This window comes from Mus caroli, unplaced genomic scaffold, assembly GCF_978045245.1.
Source record: "Mus caroli unplaced genomic scaffold, Mus_caroli_1 scaffold_13, whole genome shotgun sequence".
Classification (NCBI taxonomy): domain Eukaryota; kingdom Metazoa; phylum Chordata; class Mammalia; order Rodentia; family Muridae; genus Mus; species Mus caroli.
Window position 1 is genome coordinate 3,613,128 of NW_028227268.1, and position 17,433 is coordinate 3,630,560.

Genomic DNA, 17,433 nt, shown 5'->3' on the forward strand with positions numbered 1-17,433 from the left:
AGCTCAGAAGAGGGTCTGAGGACTAGGGCGGCAGAGAGGAGTCCTAACTTCTAAACTTCCTGAGACGAAGGTTGGGGGGACCAGGCAAACAACCCTGAAGCTTCAACTGGGGAACGACAGACAACTCCTTTGGTGGCTTTCCGCGCCTGAATCACAAGCTCAAGCAAAAAACTACCATTCCCAGCAGCCCCGCTGCTCAGTGCGCAGGCGCAGAGCAGAGACTGGGTGGGCGAGTAGAGGAAGACACATAGAGCAAAGGCTGCCGGGAAGACGTGGCTGTAGGCCACCGAGAGTGCGACGCAGGAAGATACTTAGAGCAGAGGCTGCCGGGAGCGCGCGGCCAGAGTGAGGCGCAGGCGCAGAGCAGAGGCTGCCGGGAGCGCGCGGCGGGGCGGAAGTGGCCGCCCGCCCTGTCCGGCCCTACGCAGGTAGGCGGCAGCCCCCGGGCTCCGGAGCCAGGCTCTCAGTGGGTGAGTGACGGTGCGCCCGCGGCCGGGTGCCCTCCCTCGCTGTGTTCTGGGGCCTGTTGCCACCCGCACCCGTCCGGCCCGGCCCCAGGCATCTCAAACTCCCCCCGCAGCTAGGCTGTGACGGGTGCCGGACAGACAGACGTCTTTCCCCCTCTGGCTTGTGTGGGAGACCTCCCCTTTCTGATGAGTGTGCCGTGCTATATCCCTGAGAAGTAGTGCGAAACTTCTACCTCTTCTGACCAGGATGCTTCAAATGCCCCTAGCAACAGTCCCTTCCCTCCCTCCCTGCCTGGCCTGGGCACGGTCTCTCCAGTTTGGCACTTGATCACCTCTCTAACAGACCCACCTACGCACCCCATCCTCACTTGCTCCTGTCCTGGCTCTTCTTGCTGTCATCTAAGATTGGACCTTCCCCTAGGCAGCATAGTGCACTATCCTTTTTTTTTACTTCCCGACTACCCACACCCCCTGCTCCTTCTGCACACCCCCTAGTCCCTTTCTGCACATACAACCCTAGTCTCGGCTAGACTCTCCCAGCCTCGAAGTCTGGCATCACCTGGTCCATCCTTGCAGAGCTTCCTGCCCCTAGCACCTGTGACATTCATGCGCCTCCAGTAAACCCAAGCACCTTTCTGCAGTCACTCAGGAGTGCCTCAGTAACCAGCGTCATTGCCCAGTTCCATCTCAGGACTATATACTGGACAAAGCTTAGACCTGGGAACCTGGTCTCAAGGTGTCAGTGGAGCCTGACTGACTAGATCTGTTTACAAGCTCCCAAGACTGATGGTCCTGCATGTACTGCAGGCCCTGCCTTGGGAACTCCTTCTCCCTGCCCCTCTGGGGCTTGTCTGAGGACCATCCTTCTGGACTGGGCTAAGGCCCTCCTTTGAGCTGCTCCCTAGACCTCGGCCTAGCAGTCTTGCTGGAACCCATGAGCACAGCCTACTTCCTTCTGGTTAAGACAAGGGATCTCTGTCACATAGAGCCCAGAGTGTCTTCGCTTGGCTAGAGACAGAATTCTGTGTGCTTTCTTGCTTTCTTTGTTTCATTTGACCTGTTATAAAAAGGTAAATGCTTCTTGCAACTGAATGGACCATGTACTGCAACCATATTGTCCCTCAGTCCCCTTTACCACGTAATATGCACCAGTGTGTCCAGGAGTGCATGACATCCTCTGCCTGCTGAGCAGCGGGGACAGGAGGAGAGGTCTAGAGAGTGGAAGAGGCAGGTGTCCCGTTGTCACCCACCTGACTGTGGCATGTGTGCCCATGAAGCTCCCACAGATACGTGCGACCCTGTCACCTGAGCCTTGGAACATCCTTCGCAGTGTGGCTGTCTTCGCGGTGGCCATACAGGTAGGTGTTCCACTGCGTTAGTATCTGGCCTTTGAGGACAGTGGATGGCAGTCCACACTCCTTCCCCTCTCTGTCAAGGGGCATGAAGATACCTACTAGAAGCCAGTGAGTGTTGAGAATTTCTGGAAAGCTTGTCTTAAATGCCAACACCGAAGGAATTAAAACCTTGTATACTGACTTTAAAGACTTTATATTGGCTTTTCTTTTCATCAACACAAGACAGATTGTCTAGGAAAAATAATAATAACCCTGATCCTAGAGAAGTCCACATGCAAAGGCGTTAGGGTTCCTGTTGATGGGCATTTCTCTCGAATCCCCCCCCCCCCCCCCCCCCCCCGTTTCTCTTCGGTTAGTGCAGCCGTTCAGTGTTTCACCTATGTCTAGTGTGGACAGGGTCACAGGAAATGAAGTAGAAACTCAAGGCAGCTTCCGTGCATTTGTGAGCAGTGAGCAATTGTGAGCAGTAAAGTGCAGGTGAGTGTGAGCTGAGAACCATTGGGGTGGTTCTGAGGGTCTTGCCTTGTCCCCCAGCCAGCACAGGGCGGAGTGGGGGTGGGGAGCTCTGGGACAGCGTGGGCTGTATCCAAGGGTGCAACTGTGTATTCTGGAATTGAGTTCTGGTCTGGGTTGGACTGGTATTGTCAAACCCCTATGTTTTTAGGCATGCTGTGTTTGGGGTATCACTTTGAGCTGGAGGGCAGCTCCTTTGCTAAGTCCCTCCCAGGGCACCGGGGATGCAGACTAAGCAGAAGCAGCAGCGTTGTGATGCCACAGATGCAAACCGGGGAGGGTTCTGACGCCTCTCTGCCCACACTGGGAAAGGACTGATGTGAACTGTAAGGAGCCTCAAGACGCTTGTGTCTACCTCACCCCCTAGCCTGTGAGTGTGCTGCATTGCCCAGGGAAGTTAAGGCTGGAAATATCTCACCAGGAAACAGGGAGGGTTCCCAATGTGATCTCAGGACCCTTAAAGCCACAGTGTGAGGCAGAAGAGCAGGAGGGAGGGAGTGGCTCAGGCAAGGAGCTCCTGGTGCTCTCGGTACTGCTGGCTCTGAGCAGGGAGGAAGGAACCACAGGCAGAGACTGAGGCAGAGGCCACAGAGTGGGTCTTCCCCAAGACCCTGAGAAAGGAACCAGCCTTTGGGTGTTCCCCAGTGAGGCCAAGCCAAACTCCTGCAGGGCTGGGAAATAATAGTATGTGATGTTTCAGCTGCCCTGTCTACAGTAATTAGTTACAGCCCCAGTGACACTAACACACTCCTCCTGAGTAGTTGACTTAAAAACGGGCTGAAAAAATTCAACTGTCCCAGTAGTACAAAGGTTGACTCAGTGTGTGTGTGTGACCCTAGGGTGTGGTGCAGATGTCGGAGATCCCGGAGCCACACTTGGCTATGAGACGGATCTGAGTGTGAGGAGGAGTGGCCTCTGTGGTCCTTAGAGCACACATTGGCTTTCTTCCTCATCTCCCTGGACTGTCCGCTTGGTCTAAGTGGGAATGGAATTCTTTGGTACAGTGCTGAGCTTGGCAAAAGCACAAAACCAGGAGCCAGAGTCCACGTCACAGTGCCTAGCCTGTGGCTGTGCACGGGTCTGTGCCTCCTAAGGCCCTGCCATCAGAGGCTGCTGGGAAGCCTGGGCATCTGCCTACTTCTTCCCCAGCAGTCGGTGCTGGCCATGGGCTCTGTGCTGTACCGTGTAGTAAGGAAGCAAGCTTCAAACTGAACAGAGTAGATGTCTGAGGCCCGTCCACGCTGCTGTGGATGGAGTGGGGAGCCCTTTCTGCAGGAGTGAGGCGTGGTGGCAAGAGATTAGCACTGGGCACTGCCCTTCCTTGATCCTGGAGGGGAGGAGCCAGCCGCCTTGAACCTGTTTGAGCCTCCACCTGTCACACAGGCCACTCGTGAAGGAAGCAGGGAGACAGGTCATCTTGGCTGTAGTTCCACAGGGTGCTGTACAGACCCAAGGGTGCCCATGGAGGTAGGTGCCCTCTGCCCATGTTCTTCCTAACAGTTAGGCCGGCAGCTCTGCAGCTCCTGGGTGCACAGAGAAAAACACTTCCTCTGTGTTGCTTATTCCTCTAGTCATCTAGAAATGTCCTTTGGTGAGGACAGATGGATTACTGTGTCTCATGAGAAAGTGAGGTATGGCCTTGATGCTTTATGCCGGAGGGTAGTTAGCTTTTCAACACCCACTGTGTAAGAGGGGTGGGGAAGAAAGGGGACCTGGTGCCATGTAACACCGGAGCAAGGCTGGCTCAGGAACAAAGCGGCTGCAGAACACCTCTGAGCTTGGGCATGGGGGAGAGCCTGTCTGCGGGCTTGGGGCCAGCACCCTTAGCCGGCTTGGAAGGACCCTGACTTTACAGCTCAGACCAGGTGGGCCTACTTCTGTCACAACCATGCAGACTTGTGAATGACCTCAGGGTTCCTGTAAAGGTAGGAGGAGGAGGCAAGCACAGCCTTGGCCTTCTATGGGGCTGTTGTCCATTTGCCCCTCGCTACCACAGGCTCCTGTCTTGTGGCCTTGGCAACATCTACAGCCACAAGACACAGTAAGTCTTAGCCACAAAGCAGCCAGGGTCTGAGGACATCAGTGGAAAGGCAGCTGACTTGGTGCTTTCTTCCTAGCAAAGAAAAGAGGAAGGCCAGGGGTGGGGTATAGAAAATGGCATATACTGTAGCCTGAGGTGGCCCACATCCTCAGGCACAGGTCTAGAGAGTCACTGACTCAGAATTCTTGGTTCCATTGTCTTGCCACAGGGCCAAAGTTAGGATGTCCCAGAGCTATTCCTAAAGGTTCTGGGGAGAACTCAGTCTTTGTCCTCCCAGCTACGCAGCTTTCCTTGGCTTGGGGTCATATCAACACTCAGCCTCTGCCTGTGCGGTCATTCGCCTTCTCTTTCACTTGCTCCTCCCGGCCTTTTGTAGAAAAACACATGTGAGAGCTCAGCACTCAGGAGGCTGAAGCAGGAGGATTGTCTTGAGTTCAAGACTAGACTGTCTTGAGAACGGAAACAGACACCGTCCATTGCACTGGTTAGCCTCTTCTCTGAGGCCTTCAGTTGCTCCTTCAAAGTCTGCACTGGCCTGGAAGGCTCCTGGACAGGGGACAGTAGCAGCCTCCCCCAGGAGGGATGACTTGCTGGGCGAGGACACATGGCCAGAGGGAGACTGCACAGTGAAGGAATAGTTGTCATGCACTTTCAGGAGGTTCCAGATGGCTCCGTGTGGTCAGAGGACGTGTGCATCCAGGTGGAGGGAGCACACGTGCCGTGGTCTGGGCACATGGACTCTGTGTTGCCAGAGCTGTTCTCGTCTGAAGTTATGGTTTGTGGGAGGCTGGGCTGAAAAACAAAGTGAGGTGGAGAGCTTGTAGGTAAGAAGGGCAGACAAGCAGGCCCCTCCTCCACATCTGGCTTTATTGTCAGCAGGTCTGGGAAGGATGCTGAGACCCTTGTAAGGGAAGTCATTGTGTGACAGCTCGTGACTGCTCAGTGGCAGAGCAACAGCTTGCACTCTAGAGGTCTGAAGTCCTTGTGAGACAGGCACATCGCTGGGGGACGGGAGCAAGCTGAGCTGATGCCTGAGTGAGGGGAAAGAAGAGTGCAGATGCCTCTAGGCTGGTCCTCGGGGCTGGGCAGCCCTTAGTGTACAGAGTTCTGCCAAGAAGCTGATTCGATACCAATTGGCCTGCCTAGGGGAGGTGCCTAGGCTACAGAGATTCCTAGAATAAAGAATGTGGGACCTGCTAGCCCCTGGGCCAGCAGAGACATCTCCCTGTCTCTAGGACAGTGTTTGGAGAGGCATAGATAGCCCAGGCATGCAGACCTGGGCATAGGGCTGTAAGAAGGAGGAGGAAAGGGCGGGAATGTGATGTTCTTGAGGTGGTCAGCAGGGCGCTGGAGCGGGGCAGGAGACTGCTCTTGCATGGACTCCCAGATCTTCTGTTCACAAAACAAGCTGAGTGCTTGGTGTCCCTGAGGGGGCAGTCCAGGAGCACACGTGAGCCAGCCAGGTGAACAGGATGCCTGCAAACCAAGGGAGGGGCTGGGACACCAGTGTCAGCCCATTAGGGTAGCCCATAGAGCTCTTCCTGAACAAAGATGTGGGGATATGGGCTGTGGCTCACAGGAATGCAGAGTTGTTGAACAGGAACAAGTTTGAGGGTTCCAGAGACTAAGGACAATGGCGTGTCATGGTGTTTACCACTCTACACAACAGCCATGTGTTTTGGGCCCATGGCTCATGTTGGGCAGCTGAGTGGCTAGTTCCTCAGGGCCTTGATCTTTCAGATGACTAAAGGAGCCTCACCATGGTGTTGATCAGTCAGCCCCTCAGCCGGTGCGTGCTGATTGTCTCCTGGCTCCTCAGCTCTGACTTAGTGAGGCTCCCAACTGAAGGAGAGCAGATGGGGGAGTCTCCCAGGACTCCTTGGGTGTGAGTGAAGCAGCCATGCAGAGCCGGCAGGTGTCTGGGCCAATGGAATGGTGTGAGGCTTGCTCTGGAAGTGAGGACTAAGAGGGAGGACCATGGAGCCGTGGATGGTTACATAGCAAGTAGTGCAGGCTGGGGTGGCGGCAAAGGGCTCTCGGGAGAAGAGCTGTAGAGGGACTGGGGACTGCTGGCATGTTTGGGTGAGTGGCACTCCCGCAGATGGGGGGCCACTACAGGAAAGAAAGGATTGAGGCCACTTCTTGGCACTGTGTGACAGTTTGAAGTATAACACTGCAACTTTTGTTCCTGGTTTCCATGGGGACCCTGACTTGCTGGCCGTGTTTGGGGTAGCCTCAGCTATCCCTGAGGAGGATTGGGTTAGTTACCTTGAGGCTAGAGAACTTAGACTTATATTTCGAAATAGTGTCTAAGGTGCAAGTTGGAATTGGAGCGTGGCAGTATTTGACTCTTGGCAGGGCTCGGCACCATGTCCGGGATGAGGATACAGCACTGATATCCTGGGTCCAGCCTCTGACGCCATAGCCATAGAGAGGAGTGTGTGAGGCAGAGCCTCCTCCCAAAGAGGTCCCACCAGCATGGGCTGGGGACACTTTGGGGGTGACCAGTTCTGCAGCCATTGCTAAAATATGGCTACCTTGCTAACTGGTCTTAGCACAGGAGCCCCAAAGTGCACAGAGCCTTCTCCTCCTGCCTCTGCTGTGAGCAGCAGGCCCTGCACCCACTCTTCTCCTTAGACCTGACCCTGGGCACTAAAACCTGAGCGCAGCCAGGACCAGTGACCTACGGCATGGGCACAGAGCACCTCTGTAGCTCCCAGACACCCGAACCTTGTAGTTGGAGTTCATGGGCACCCCACAATCAAAAGCTACTGGAACCCCAAGCCCTACCCAGGTGCTGCCTGGCAGCATGTACCCATCAAGTCCCCTGAGGTGCTGTTCTCGGTTCTGTTGAGGCAGTGACAGTGGCTGTGGCTGGTATGCTTGCAACCCATAAGGGAAATGCGGTGCTACATCCAGATAAAGGATGAAGGGGCTGAGAGCAGCCATGGCCATGCTGGAGCTAGACACCTTCACCACAGCTAGCACTGGCTTGGAGGCTTTGTGGCACTGGGCTTTTGAGGTATGGTAGGAGAGGCAGGGCATGCAGTGAGGGGTGTGGAGGTGGAATTCCCAGCTTCCTCCAGTGCTCTGGACCTGTAGCTGTGCCATAGTGTAGAGCCCAGCTTGGGCCTGGAGCCAAAACCATGCCCCAAGTTCGTAAAGTGAGCAACATGCAAGACTCAGTTCCTGTACCTGCTTGTGTTAATAGAAAAGTGCCACGGACTGCATCAAACCCAGCAGCAGTGTGTTCGCCCACACTGCCTTGTGTCTGTATTGAAACAGTGCAGAGCCTGCCCAGGAAGTAAAGGCTCAGTGGCCCCAGGCTGCAGCGTGAGAGGCACTGAAGTGGGGGCTGGGCAGCAGTGAGTGCTGAGAGACCTGGGCATGGGGTGGCTGGGGAAGTGAGGTGAGTCTCCTATCGCTCTGACTGCCTGCTGGGGTCAGGCTCAGCCAGGACTGCACTGCCAGGAGGAGCTGTCTTGCTCGAGGGAGAATGTGGAAGTAATGTCTTCCACAGCCCACTCACTGCTCTCCTTTCCCTGACTTAGGTCCTGTCCAGAGTGCAGTTCGATGCCCATCCAGCCCTTTGACCAGCGGGAATGGAATGAGCCTATGCACTCCCTCCGGATCAGTGTAGGGGGCCTTCCTGTGCTGGCATCCATGACCAAGGCCACGGACCCTCGCTTCCGCCCCCGCTGGCGGGTGATCCTCACGTCCTTTGTGGGTGTTGCCCTCCTCTGGCTGCTGTACTCCCACCATCAGGGCCCAGTGCCAGGCAGGCCCCCCACCCACAATGCGCACAATTGGAGGCTCAGCCAGCAGCGCATCTCTCATTACAATGACACCTACCCCCTCTCCCCCCCACAGAGAACTCCAGGTGGGATTCGGTACCGAATCGCAGTCATTGCTGACTTGGACACGGGGTCCAGGGCCCAGGAAGAAAACACTTGGTTTAGCTACCTTAAGAAAGGCTACCTGACCCTGTCGGACAGCGGGGACAGGGTCAGCGTGGAGTGGGATAAAGACCACGGGGTCCTAGAGTCCCACCTGGCAGAAAAGGGGCGGGGCATGGAGCTCTCGGACCTGATCGTCTTCAATGGGAAACTCTACTCCGTGGATGACCGCACAGGGGTCATCTACCAGATCGAAGGCACCAAAGCAGTGCCCTGGGTGATCCTTTCCGATGGCGATGGAACTGTGGAGAAGGGTAAGTGAGCCCCTGCCGTGGGCCGAGCTCTTCTCAGCTGCCACTTTGGCGTCTTTGTGCTCTGGCAAAAGTGCTAAGGGAACAAGGGTTTCCTTTGGCACAGTCTGCGGGTGTGGCCCGGCATGGTCGGTGGGGAGTCACAGCAGCAGGTGTGGAAGGCGTCCACAGGAAGAGAGATGAGCCCATGCCGTGGGGCCACCTGTGTCAGGGCGGGCCTTCCTGCCCTTGTTAACACAATACAGAAACTCCCTCACCTGCATGTCCAGAAGTTTGTTTCCATGGTGATAATCCCATCAAAGTGAAAGTGACACTCAAGATCTAGCTCAGACAGTGACCCTAGTGCCTGTCAAAGACCCTGCACACCCAGGTGACCCTTGATTCATCTCGGCCCACAGCAGAGCCTTATGGGGCTTACATGAAGCTGTTTCTAGAACTCCGAGCTGATCACTGGGAACCTGCTGCTGAATGGGAAGCCCTTTTCAGAATGAGCCAAGGCTATGTCCATTGCCACCCTCACCCCTTCTGGGACCCTGGTCCTTGTCATGTCTTCAGAGGTGTCTTAGGATCACACAGTATGATTCCCAGCAGGTGGTTCACCTTCAGGGCTGGATACCCAGTGATTTACTGCCGTCCCAGGCTCTAATCTCAGTTTATTGGGACCACAGGTCAACTGCTGCTCAACTCAGCCTTGCTCTGAGCCCACCCAGTACAAGGGTCTGTGTGCTGAGCAGCAATGACTTCTGGGAACAGACTCTGATATTAGCTTCACGTGTAGCAGGTAGGACTCAGGATGGGAGGACAGAGCTATCTGAGCCTTTGGCAGATCTGATCTGTGCCTCACAGCAAGCTGAAGACCACTACAGACTTCCTGCAGTGGAAGGAGGGCCACAGTAATCATCCCCCTGTGCTGTCTGCCTGGGTGATAAAAGTCTTTCATGTTTGTCCAAGGTTGGGACTCTTGGGAGTGGCAGTCTCCACTTAGGTACAGCGGCTCTGTTGCTCCCCCATTTCCTGCCCATAACCATAACTGTCGGCATTGTAAACTTGTGTTGTGTGGGGCAGTTCTTCCCCTGGAGCGGGAAGAATGCAAGTAATCGGATGCTAAGGCTGCTATGGCCGAGCTGTGGCTGTTTATCCAGAAGGGTCAAAAGACAAGCCGATGGATGGGGCAGCTGCTCATGGAGGCAGCTCAGGGGCCTTGCGAGGTCTCTGGGGATACCTGGAACCAAAGCAGGCCCTCAGAGCCCCTCTAGGGCATCCGAAGTTGCCATCCTCCCGCAGCCAGAGCTTCCTAGGGGCTAAGGAGCTTGCAGGGACATTGGAGAGAGCATGTTTGGAAATGTTAGGAAGGAGAATGTGATGAAACTGCAGGCTTCATTGCCAACCTGTAACAGGAGGCTTGTATAAGGTCAATTAGTTGAAGGCAGCTTTGGAGTAGATGCTCTGAAGTAAAGACAAGGGTGGAAATGATCACTGCCTTGTCCTGAAGACCCTGTCATGCTCCTTCTTCCTCACATGATGATAGTCTAAAACCCTGGACAGTGAGAGGCAGGAAATGGGTAGCCCTGTGGTTAGGTGTAAGCTGTGGCCCTCGGTGGCAGACAACGGCTGCACACAGCCTGCTTGACCTGCTGTAGCACATGCAGCTCCTGGAGCTGCTGGCGTCACAAGAAATGGGATGGGGCTGCCAGCCCTCGGAAGCTGAAGGCTGGCTGGAGAAGTAGCACGGGAGGTCTGGGAACCGTCTAGTATGACTCTGCAGTGGTCACACGTGACGGGGCTCTTGGAAGAGAAGGGGTAAGGAAAACGAGGACATGGACTCCAGGACCCAGCACAGGGCTTCCCATCTCAGCCTCCAATGAAGCTCAAGGGTGGTAACTTCTGACCTCCAAGTGGCTGTGCGCTACCCCTAACACAGCTGACAGCAACACAGGCAGGAGATTGGCAGGGTGTGGGAAGTAGGCCCAGGGTCTCAGGCTCGCCTCCTGTTGCCCCAGGTTTCAAAGCTGAATGGCTTGCTGTGAAGGACGAACACCTGTATGTGGGCGGCCTGGGCAAGGAGTGGACCACCACGACAGGGGAAGTGATGAACGAGAACCCTGAATGGGTGAAGGTGGTAGGCCACAGGGGCAGTGTGGACCACGAGAACTGGGTGTCCAGCTACAACGCCCTGAGAGCGGCTGCAGGGATCCGACCACCAGGTAAGACGCTTGTCTCTAGGTGCCCCAGTACCATGCTCTCACAGCTTGCTCAGCTTTGCTGAAGACGCTGATTCACCGTATCCAGTGAGCCATTTGTCTCTGTCCCTTGCTAGCCCTAACAGGTGACCCCTCATCCACAAAAAGCCTGCCTAGCTTGGGGCCCTGATAAACACAAGATAAGTAGGCCTGAGCTGCCATCCCCTGGGCTCTGAGGGGTGTGACCTTTGAATGAAGCTGAGTCAGGTGTGGGACAAAGGGCAGCAGGGAGCCGAGACCCAGAGAGCTCTCCCATGCTGAATCTAACACTGCTGGTGAAGGCTGCAGGCCCTGCAGGGACACAGGGCAGCCAGTGAGGGATGTGCTGCAGACTCAATGTAGCTCTCTGGCTGGGCTGTGGTGGCTGCATGGTTGTCCCAGGTCATGGAGAGCAGGTGCAGAGCTTGAGGTTAGAGGGAAGATGAAGTGAAGCCCCCAAGTGTAGCCTCGGGTGGCAAGGCCCCTGAGAGGAAGGCTGTGCCAGTCAGCATGGCGTGTGCTGAGCGGGTCTGTACTGCTACCTCAGGCTACCTCATTCACGAATCCGCCTGCTGGAGCGACACACTGCAGCGCTGGTTCTTCCTGCCTCGTCGGGCTAGCCACGAACGCTACAGCGAGAAGGACGATGAACGCAAGGGCAGCAACCTCCTGCTGAGTGCAGCCCAGGACTTCAGGGACATCTCTGTGAGGCAAGTGGGGACTCTGGTCCCCACCCACGGCTTCTCATCCTTCAAGTTCATCCCCAACACGGATGACCAGATCATCGTGGCTCTCAAGTCGGAAGAGGACAATGGCAGAATCGCCACCTATGTCATGGCCTTCACACTGGATGGCCGCTTCCTGCTTCCAGAGACCAAGATCGGCACTGTGAAGTACGAAGGAATAGAGTTTATCTAGATGAGTTAAGCTCGCACGCCCAGCGGGGGCGAGGGCCAGCGGCCGTGCTACACCAGGACTCATAAAAACCGGGAGCGCCTCCACTTGTTTGCGTTTTTCTTTTTTTAATCGAGAGCTGTGTTCCTGGCTAGAGAGTCTCATTATAGGGAGCTGAGCCGCTGCTCGGAGACTGGGAGCAAGGGGTCCTGTACAGGAACCCCAGGTGCTCCGCCCGCCCGCGCTCGCTCTGCACTGCCACCTGGTGGTAGGGATTGATCACTGCTGCAGCTATCTTCTGAGCCTCTGGCCTTCAGAATCCAGCCATGCCTTTCCTTCCCTGGTCTCTGGCCTTTCCACGACTTCTATGTCCAGTATGTGTCTTTGAAGCAGCCCCGTGTTAAACCCTAGCTTAACCCTGGGAGCACACGATAGTCTGAGGTAGGCCTGCCAGCCAGGCACTCGGGGGCCCCTTCTTCCTCCCATGTGACTCTGGCATTCCACATGCTGCAGACCCCTGGAAAGTGAATGTTTACATGGCAGGGTGAGGGCCACCCCTTGGGAGGCACCTGCCCACACTCTGGAGCGCCTCTAGCACAGGATTGCTTGCGAGCTGTTGATGACTTCATTTCTCCCCTCAGGAGGATTTTGTGCTGTACAGCCTTTTAAAGTCCAAATTATTAACTTATTTTTATTAGAGCAGTTTCTTTTCCTGAAGAACAGAGTCACCAGACTTCATCACACAGTGACAGTGGAGTTCCAGGAGCGAGGGACTTGTCCCCACACCCACAGTGGCGACATGAGCTTTTACAGAAAGCGTCTCAGCATCCCTGGCCTCTGCAACTTCCAAGGGCTGCCATGCTTTCACCCCTCAGCGGTGGCTGAGGGAGGGGGGCTGCGCCTGACTAGAGACCTGCTCTCATTGGCTCCTGGTGGGTATTTAGCAGCCTTCTCTCTAGGGGGGCCTCACTGTTTTCTGCTGTCCTGTTCTGTCCATGTTCAAAAGAGCCAAGGCAGCCGAGTCAGGCTCAGAGGTCGTTCTGCAGGCAGCAGCACCTTAGCTGCACCCTTAGACCAGGACATCGGTCCTGCTGTAGGCACAGGGCCCTGATGACCATCACAAACCCCTTCCACAGGAAGCTAGGAGAGCCACTGCCACTGGGGCCTGACTACCCTCAGTACAACAGGCTGCTACTGACTTGTGGTGCTGAGGGCTTCGTGTACTGTTGTGCTGGGAGCTCAGCCAAACCTCCTTGATGTGTGTCAACTGTGTTAGGTTGTGTGATTCTGAGCTGAAAGAGAGGAAATGAGAGAGGTTGAGAGAGACCTGGGCCCCTCGCTGAGGAGCCTTCCACACACCTTCCTTTCCCTGAGCAATGATTGTGTCTCTCCATTGTTTTGTAAACAATAAAGTGTCAGGGGAATGTGGTTCTCTTGTCTATGTTGGCTGTTGCCAAGGGCTCTGCCCCAGGAAGTCTAAAGAGGTGGGATGCAAGCCTTGGGGTCGTGAAATGGCCCCTCACCTCTCCAAATGAGGCCCAGGAAATGAAGCCCCGTCTAGGCTTCCCAGGCTTGGGTCTGATGGGAAGAGCTGTACGGAGAGACTGGCTCCAGCCCTTCAGGCTCTTTTCTACTCCATTTTCCCACTCTGGCAATTACTGGAGTTAGGACAGAGCCCAATGTGCTGGAGCCTGAACTACAGCAGACACAATAGGCCAGGCTTGGAATCCCAACCTCCACAGGCCAAGACAAGGAATAGTGATGAGCAGAGACAGGCTTGTGTTGCGGCCGGCCAGCAGCTCGCAACCGAGAGGCTTGTGGCCGCATCAGGCAGTGGGACAAGGAAAAGGTCCAGACTGGGCTAACAAGGAGGCTCAGTGTGAACAGTGCCTGCCACACAAGCCTGACAGAGTGATCCTCAGAACCCATGGTGAAGGAGGGAACTGACGACCCAGAAGCTGGTCTCTTAACCTTCACATGATCCTTGTGGCATCTGAGCTCTTAACACGTGCATGTGTGCACATGCATACATACACACATACATATACCATATACCACATGCACGCACGCACACACACATGTACACACGTAGAGGTACAGTGACTCCCAAGCCCACCTTTGGGGTCCTGCCCATCACTGACCCAGCACTGTGCCTGGTCCTGACTCCTGGGTTGGGCAGGTAGCCTGACAAGTCAGACCATGTAGAATCCTTCCAGGAGACGAGTGTCTCCTCTGGCTGGCACAAGGCCTTAGCTGCTCCCTTCTCAGGTGTGAGAATCCCTGGGAAAATTCCAGTTTCATTCCATCTATCACCTTAGTTGTCTGTAGGCAAGGGGAGGAATGCAGGCGTCTCTCTCTGTCTTCCCTGTCCTCCATTTTCTATGCAGAAGATAGGTCATCCCAAAGCCACTGTTCAGGGTTGCAGTGGGGGATGTCTTCTGTGGCCAGAGAAATGGAGACTGGGCCTGGTTTCCAAGCTGGGCATAGGAAGCCACAGGTGCAGAGCAGAAGAGATGAGGTGACGGGAGGGAAGCCCCATGCCTTCCAGGGTTAGACACTTACTCGTTCATTTAGGTTTTTTGAGACAAGGTTTCTCTGTGTAGCCCTGGCTGTCTTAGAACTCACTCTGTAGACCAGGCTGGCCTCAAAGCCACAGAGATCTGTGTGCTTTTGGTTCCCAAGTACTGTGATTAAAGGCGTGTCCACCACCAAGCTGGACACTTCTTTCCAATGCTGCTATTCTACTGGGGTCTTTGCAGTTAACAACTGCCTTGGCACTGAGGGTCTGTGACTTGCTGAGCACACAGTGTTAGGATGGGACTTGAGGTCTGCTCTAGGTCACTGTGGCCCTGACATCTTCAGGACATTAGCCTGAAGAGGTCTTTGTGACCCTCAGACCCCTGTGGTTAAAGATAAGTGTAGTTTTGGGGGACCAGGATGGCCAGACTGTGATGCATGTCCTGGGTAACTGAAGTGGAAGCAGGGTCACCCACCTTCATCCCCTCAGAAGTCTCCAGATGTGTCACATGCATCACCGAGTAGCTAGAAGGATCTGAATGTTCCCTGGGCCTGACCTCTTGGGAAGTCCCCCTGTGTCACAATGTCTGGGCCCATTAACCACCCATGTGTTGGCTTTGAAGTAGACATAGAACACTGGTTCTCAGATTCTAATCCTTTGAGGTTACACGTTAAATATTTTTGCATTGTAATTCATAACAGTAGCAGAATTATAGTTAAAAAGTAGCAATGAAATAATTTTATGGTCCAGAGTCACCACCACATGAAGAATTGTATTAAAGGGTCACAGCATTAGGAATGCTAAGAACCATAGAGCAATGGGCCTGCTGTGTACTACACACCCCGTGATAGCCCTGTCTCTGTGACCTGGCTTCCTGTCCTCCAGTGGAAGCCAGATCCCAGGCCCTGGTTGACAAAGGGGCTGACCCAGGATGGAGGCACCAGAGACTTGCTGTTTCCTGGAGCCACCGGCCAGTCCAGGTACTGACTGTTCTCCCAGCCCTTGTCTCCAAGGGACACCTCCATCCTCCCTTTCACATTCTCAGCCAATGGTGACAGAAGCCACAGTTGAACAAGCTTGGGCATCTCTGCAGAGTCAGTCCTATCCCTGCCTGTAGCTCTCTGCAAGGGTTTCCTAGGACTACATCACCCCTTAGCCAATGGAAACTTCATGTCCAAGAGAACCAGTCTTTGCACGTCCAACCCTGAGCTCTGGGGCTCCAAGCTTTTTGCTGATCCCAAAGGAGCTGTACCCCAGAACTCCCTGGGGCTTTCAAACACCAGTTCCCCCCCCCCCACACACACACACAGAGGCTGATGTGGGCATTGGTGTCTTCACAGGTAATTCTCCTCCTGGCCAGCGCAGGTTGAGCTGCACTGACTGAGGACTCCCCAAGTAGAAACCAAGACCTGGGTTTCTTGTGGAGAAAGGGGAATAGGTATAAGCCAGGCAGAGCTTGGTCTGAATCCTAGAGAGTCAGTCACTGTGGCCGTTGGGAGATTGCATTACCAAGTCAGGCGTGTATCGGAGCCAGTGTATCTGCTCACCAGCTACTGCCTGGGTTTGGTCTCCAGGGCCTTTGGAGCCTTCCTCTCTGTTGTCATACCTAGGACAAAGAACTCAAGGCACAGGATAAAAGGATTTGCCAGACCAGAATTGGTGTAAAAGTTTTAATAAAGAACAGACACTTGGGAGGTGGTGCTGGAGAGATGGCTCAGCTGATAAGAATACTCCTCGCACAGAACCCGGGTGTAATCCCCAGCACCCACATGGCGGCTCACAACCATCTGGGAAACCTGATGCCCTGGACACTATGTGCACATCATGTACATGGTGCATTTACCTGCAGGCAAAATGCTAACACACATAAAATAAATGCTCACACACTTAAAATAAATGCTCACACACTTAAAAAAAAAAAGTAGACACCAAGGACAGAAACACAGCCAGTGAATTCCTGAACCATACACCTGAAAAGGAACAGGGTTATTTTATACCAATTCTGAGTCACCTGGCTTTGCCTCCTGGGCCATCTGTGTCAGACCTTTTGAATAGTGTTCAAGAGGACAGTTGGGTGTCTTGAGGTAGGAAACCTTACAGTGCTGGCAGCCAGGGGAGCTGCAGGGAGCTGCTGGGAATTAGGCCACTGTCTAAACATCATAAGTCTGGGGAAATTTGCCTTTTTAATTTTAATGTATCTTATATGTTTGGAACTTTTGTCTGCATGCATGTATGTGCACCACGTGTGTGCCTAGTGACCATGGAAATCAGGAGAGGGCATTATATCCTTTAGAAATGGCATTATGGGTGACTGTGAACAGCCATGTGGGTCCTTTGCAAGGGCAGCACTTGTTCATAACCACTGAGCCATCTCCCTAGGCCTCTTTGAATTTTATATATTTTTTTACATTTATTTACTGTGTGTGTCTACATGCATGTACATACATGCCACGGTACACTTGTGTAGATCAAGACAGCGTACAGGAGTCAGTTTTCTCTTACAGTGAGTCCCAGGGGTCAAACTCATCGCATCAGGGTTGGCTGCTGCAAGTCCCTTTACCCGCTGAAGCAGTTTTGGTGGTGGTGGTTTTGTTGTTGTTGTTTTGGGATTTTGTTTTGTTTTTGGTTTTGGTTTTTTCCTTTGAGGCAGGCCTTCTCTGTGTAGCCCTGACTAACCTAGGACTCACTATGTACACCAGACTAGTTTCTAACTCACAAAGATCCACCTGCCTCTGCCTCCCAGCTAAAGGTGTGTTCCACCATGCCCAATTAGCCCTACTTTAAAAAAAAGGTATTGTAGAAACCTTTTAAGATTTAAATTACACAGGGCTCCCAATGGAGAAGCTAGAGAAAGTACCCAAGGAGCTAAAGGGATCTGCAACCCTATTGTTGGAACAACATGATGTACTAACCAGAACCCCGGAGCTCTTGTCTCTAGCTGCATATGTATCGAAAGATGGCCTAGTCGGCCATCAATGGAAAGAGAAGCCCATTGGACTTGCAAACTTTATATGCCCCAATATAGGGGAATGCCAGGGCCAAAAGAATGGGAATGGGTGGGTAGGGAAGTGGGGGGCGCTATGGGGGACTTTTGGGATAACATTGGAAATGTAATTGAGGAAAATATGTAATAAAAATCAAAAAAAAAAAGATTTAAATTATATGTGTGCGTGCATGAGCACACTTGGGTGTGGGTGCCTACAGAGTCTGAGCCCCTGA

The 17,433-nt window shown here is 54.0% G+C and overlaps 1 protein-coding gene across 7 annotated transcripts; it reads left to right on the top strand.

The window, feature by feature from the left end:
• Nucleotides 1-337: 337 nt before the first annotated feature.
• On the top strand, nucleotides 338-13,124 carry Cant1 (calcium activated nucleotidase 1). Of its 7 annotated transcripts, none has more exons than XM_021177046.2 (5): nucleotides 340-428; nucleotides 1,745-1,825; nucleotides 7,928-8,586; nucleotides 10,584-10,787; nucleotides 11,350-13,124. In XM_021177046.2, exons 3-5 carry the CDS (start codon nucleotides 7,950-7,952, stop codon nucleotides 11,718-11,720), a joined length of 1,212 nt encoding a protein of 403 aa, XP_021032705.1. In that variant the 5' UTR covers nucleotides 340-428; nucleotides 1,745-1,825; nucleotides 7,928-7,949; the 3' UTR covers nucleotides 11,721-13,124. The 7 variants fall into 7 exon arrangements, with proteins under 7 accessions (XP_029339650.1, XP_021032705.1, XP_029339649.1 ...); XM_021177045.2 differs by having other exon boundaries at nucleotides 373-470; XM_021177044.2 differs by having other exon boundaries at nucleotides 374-470; nucleotides 1,593-1,825.
• The last annotated feature ends 4,309 nt before the right edge of the window (nucleotides 13,125-17,433 follow it).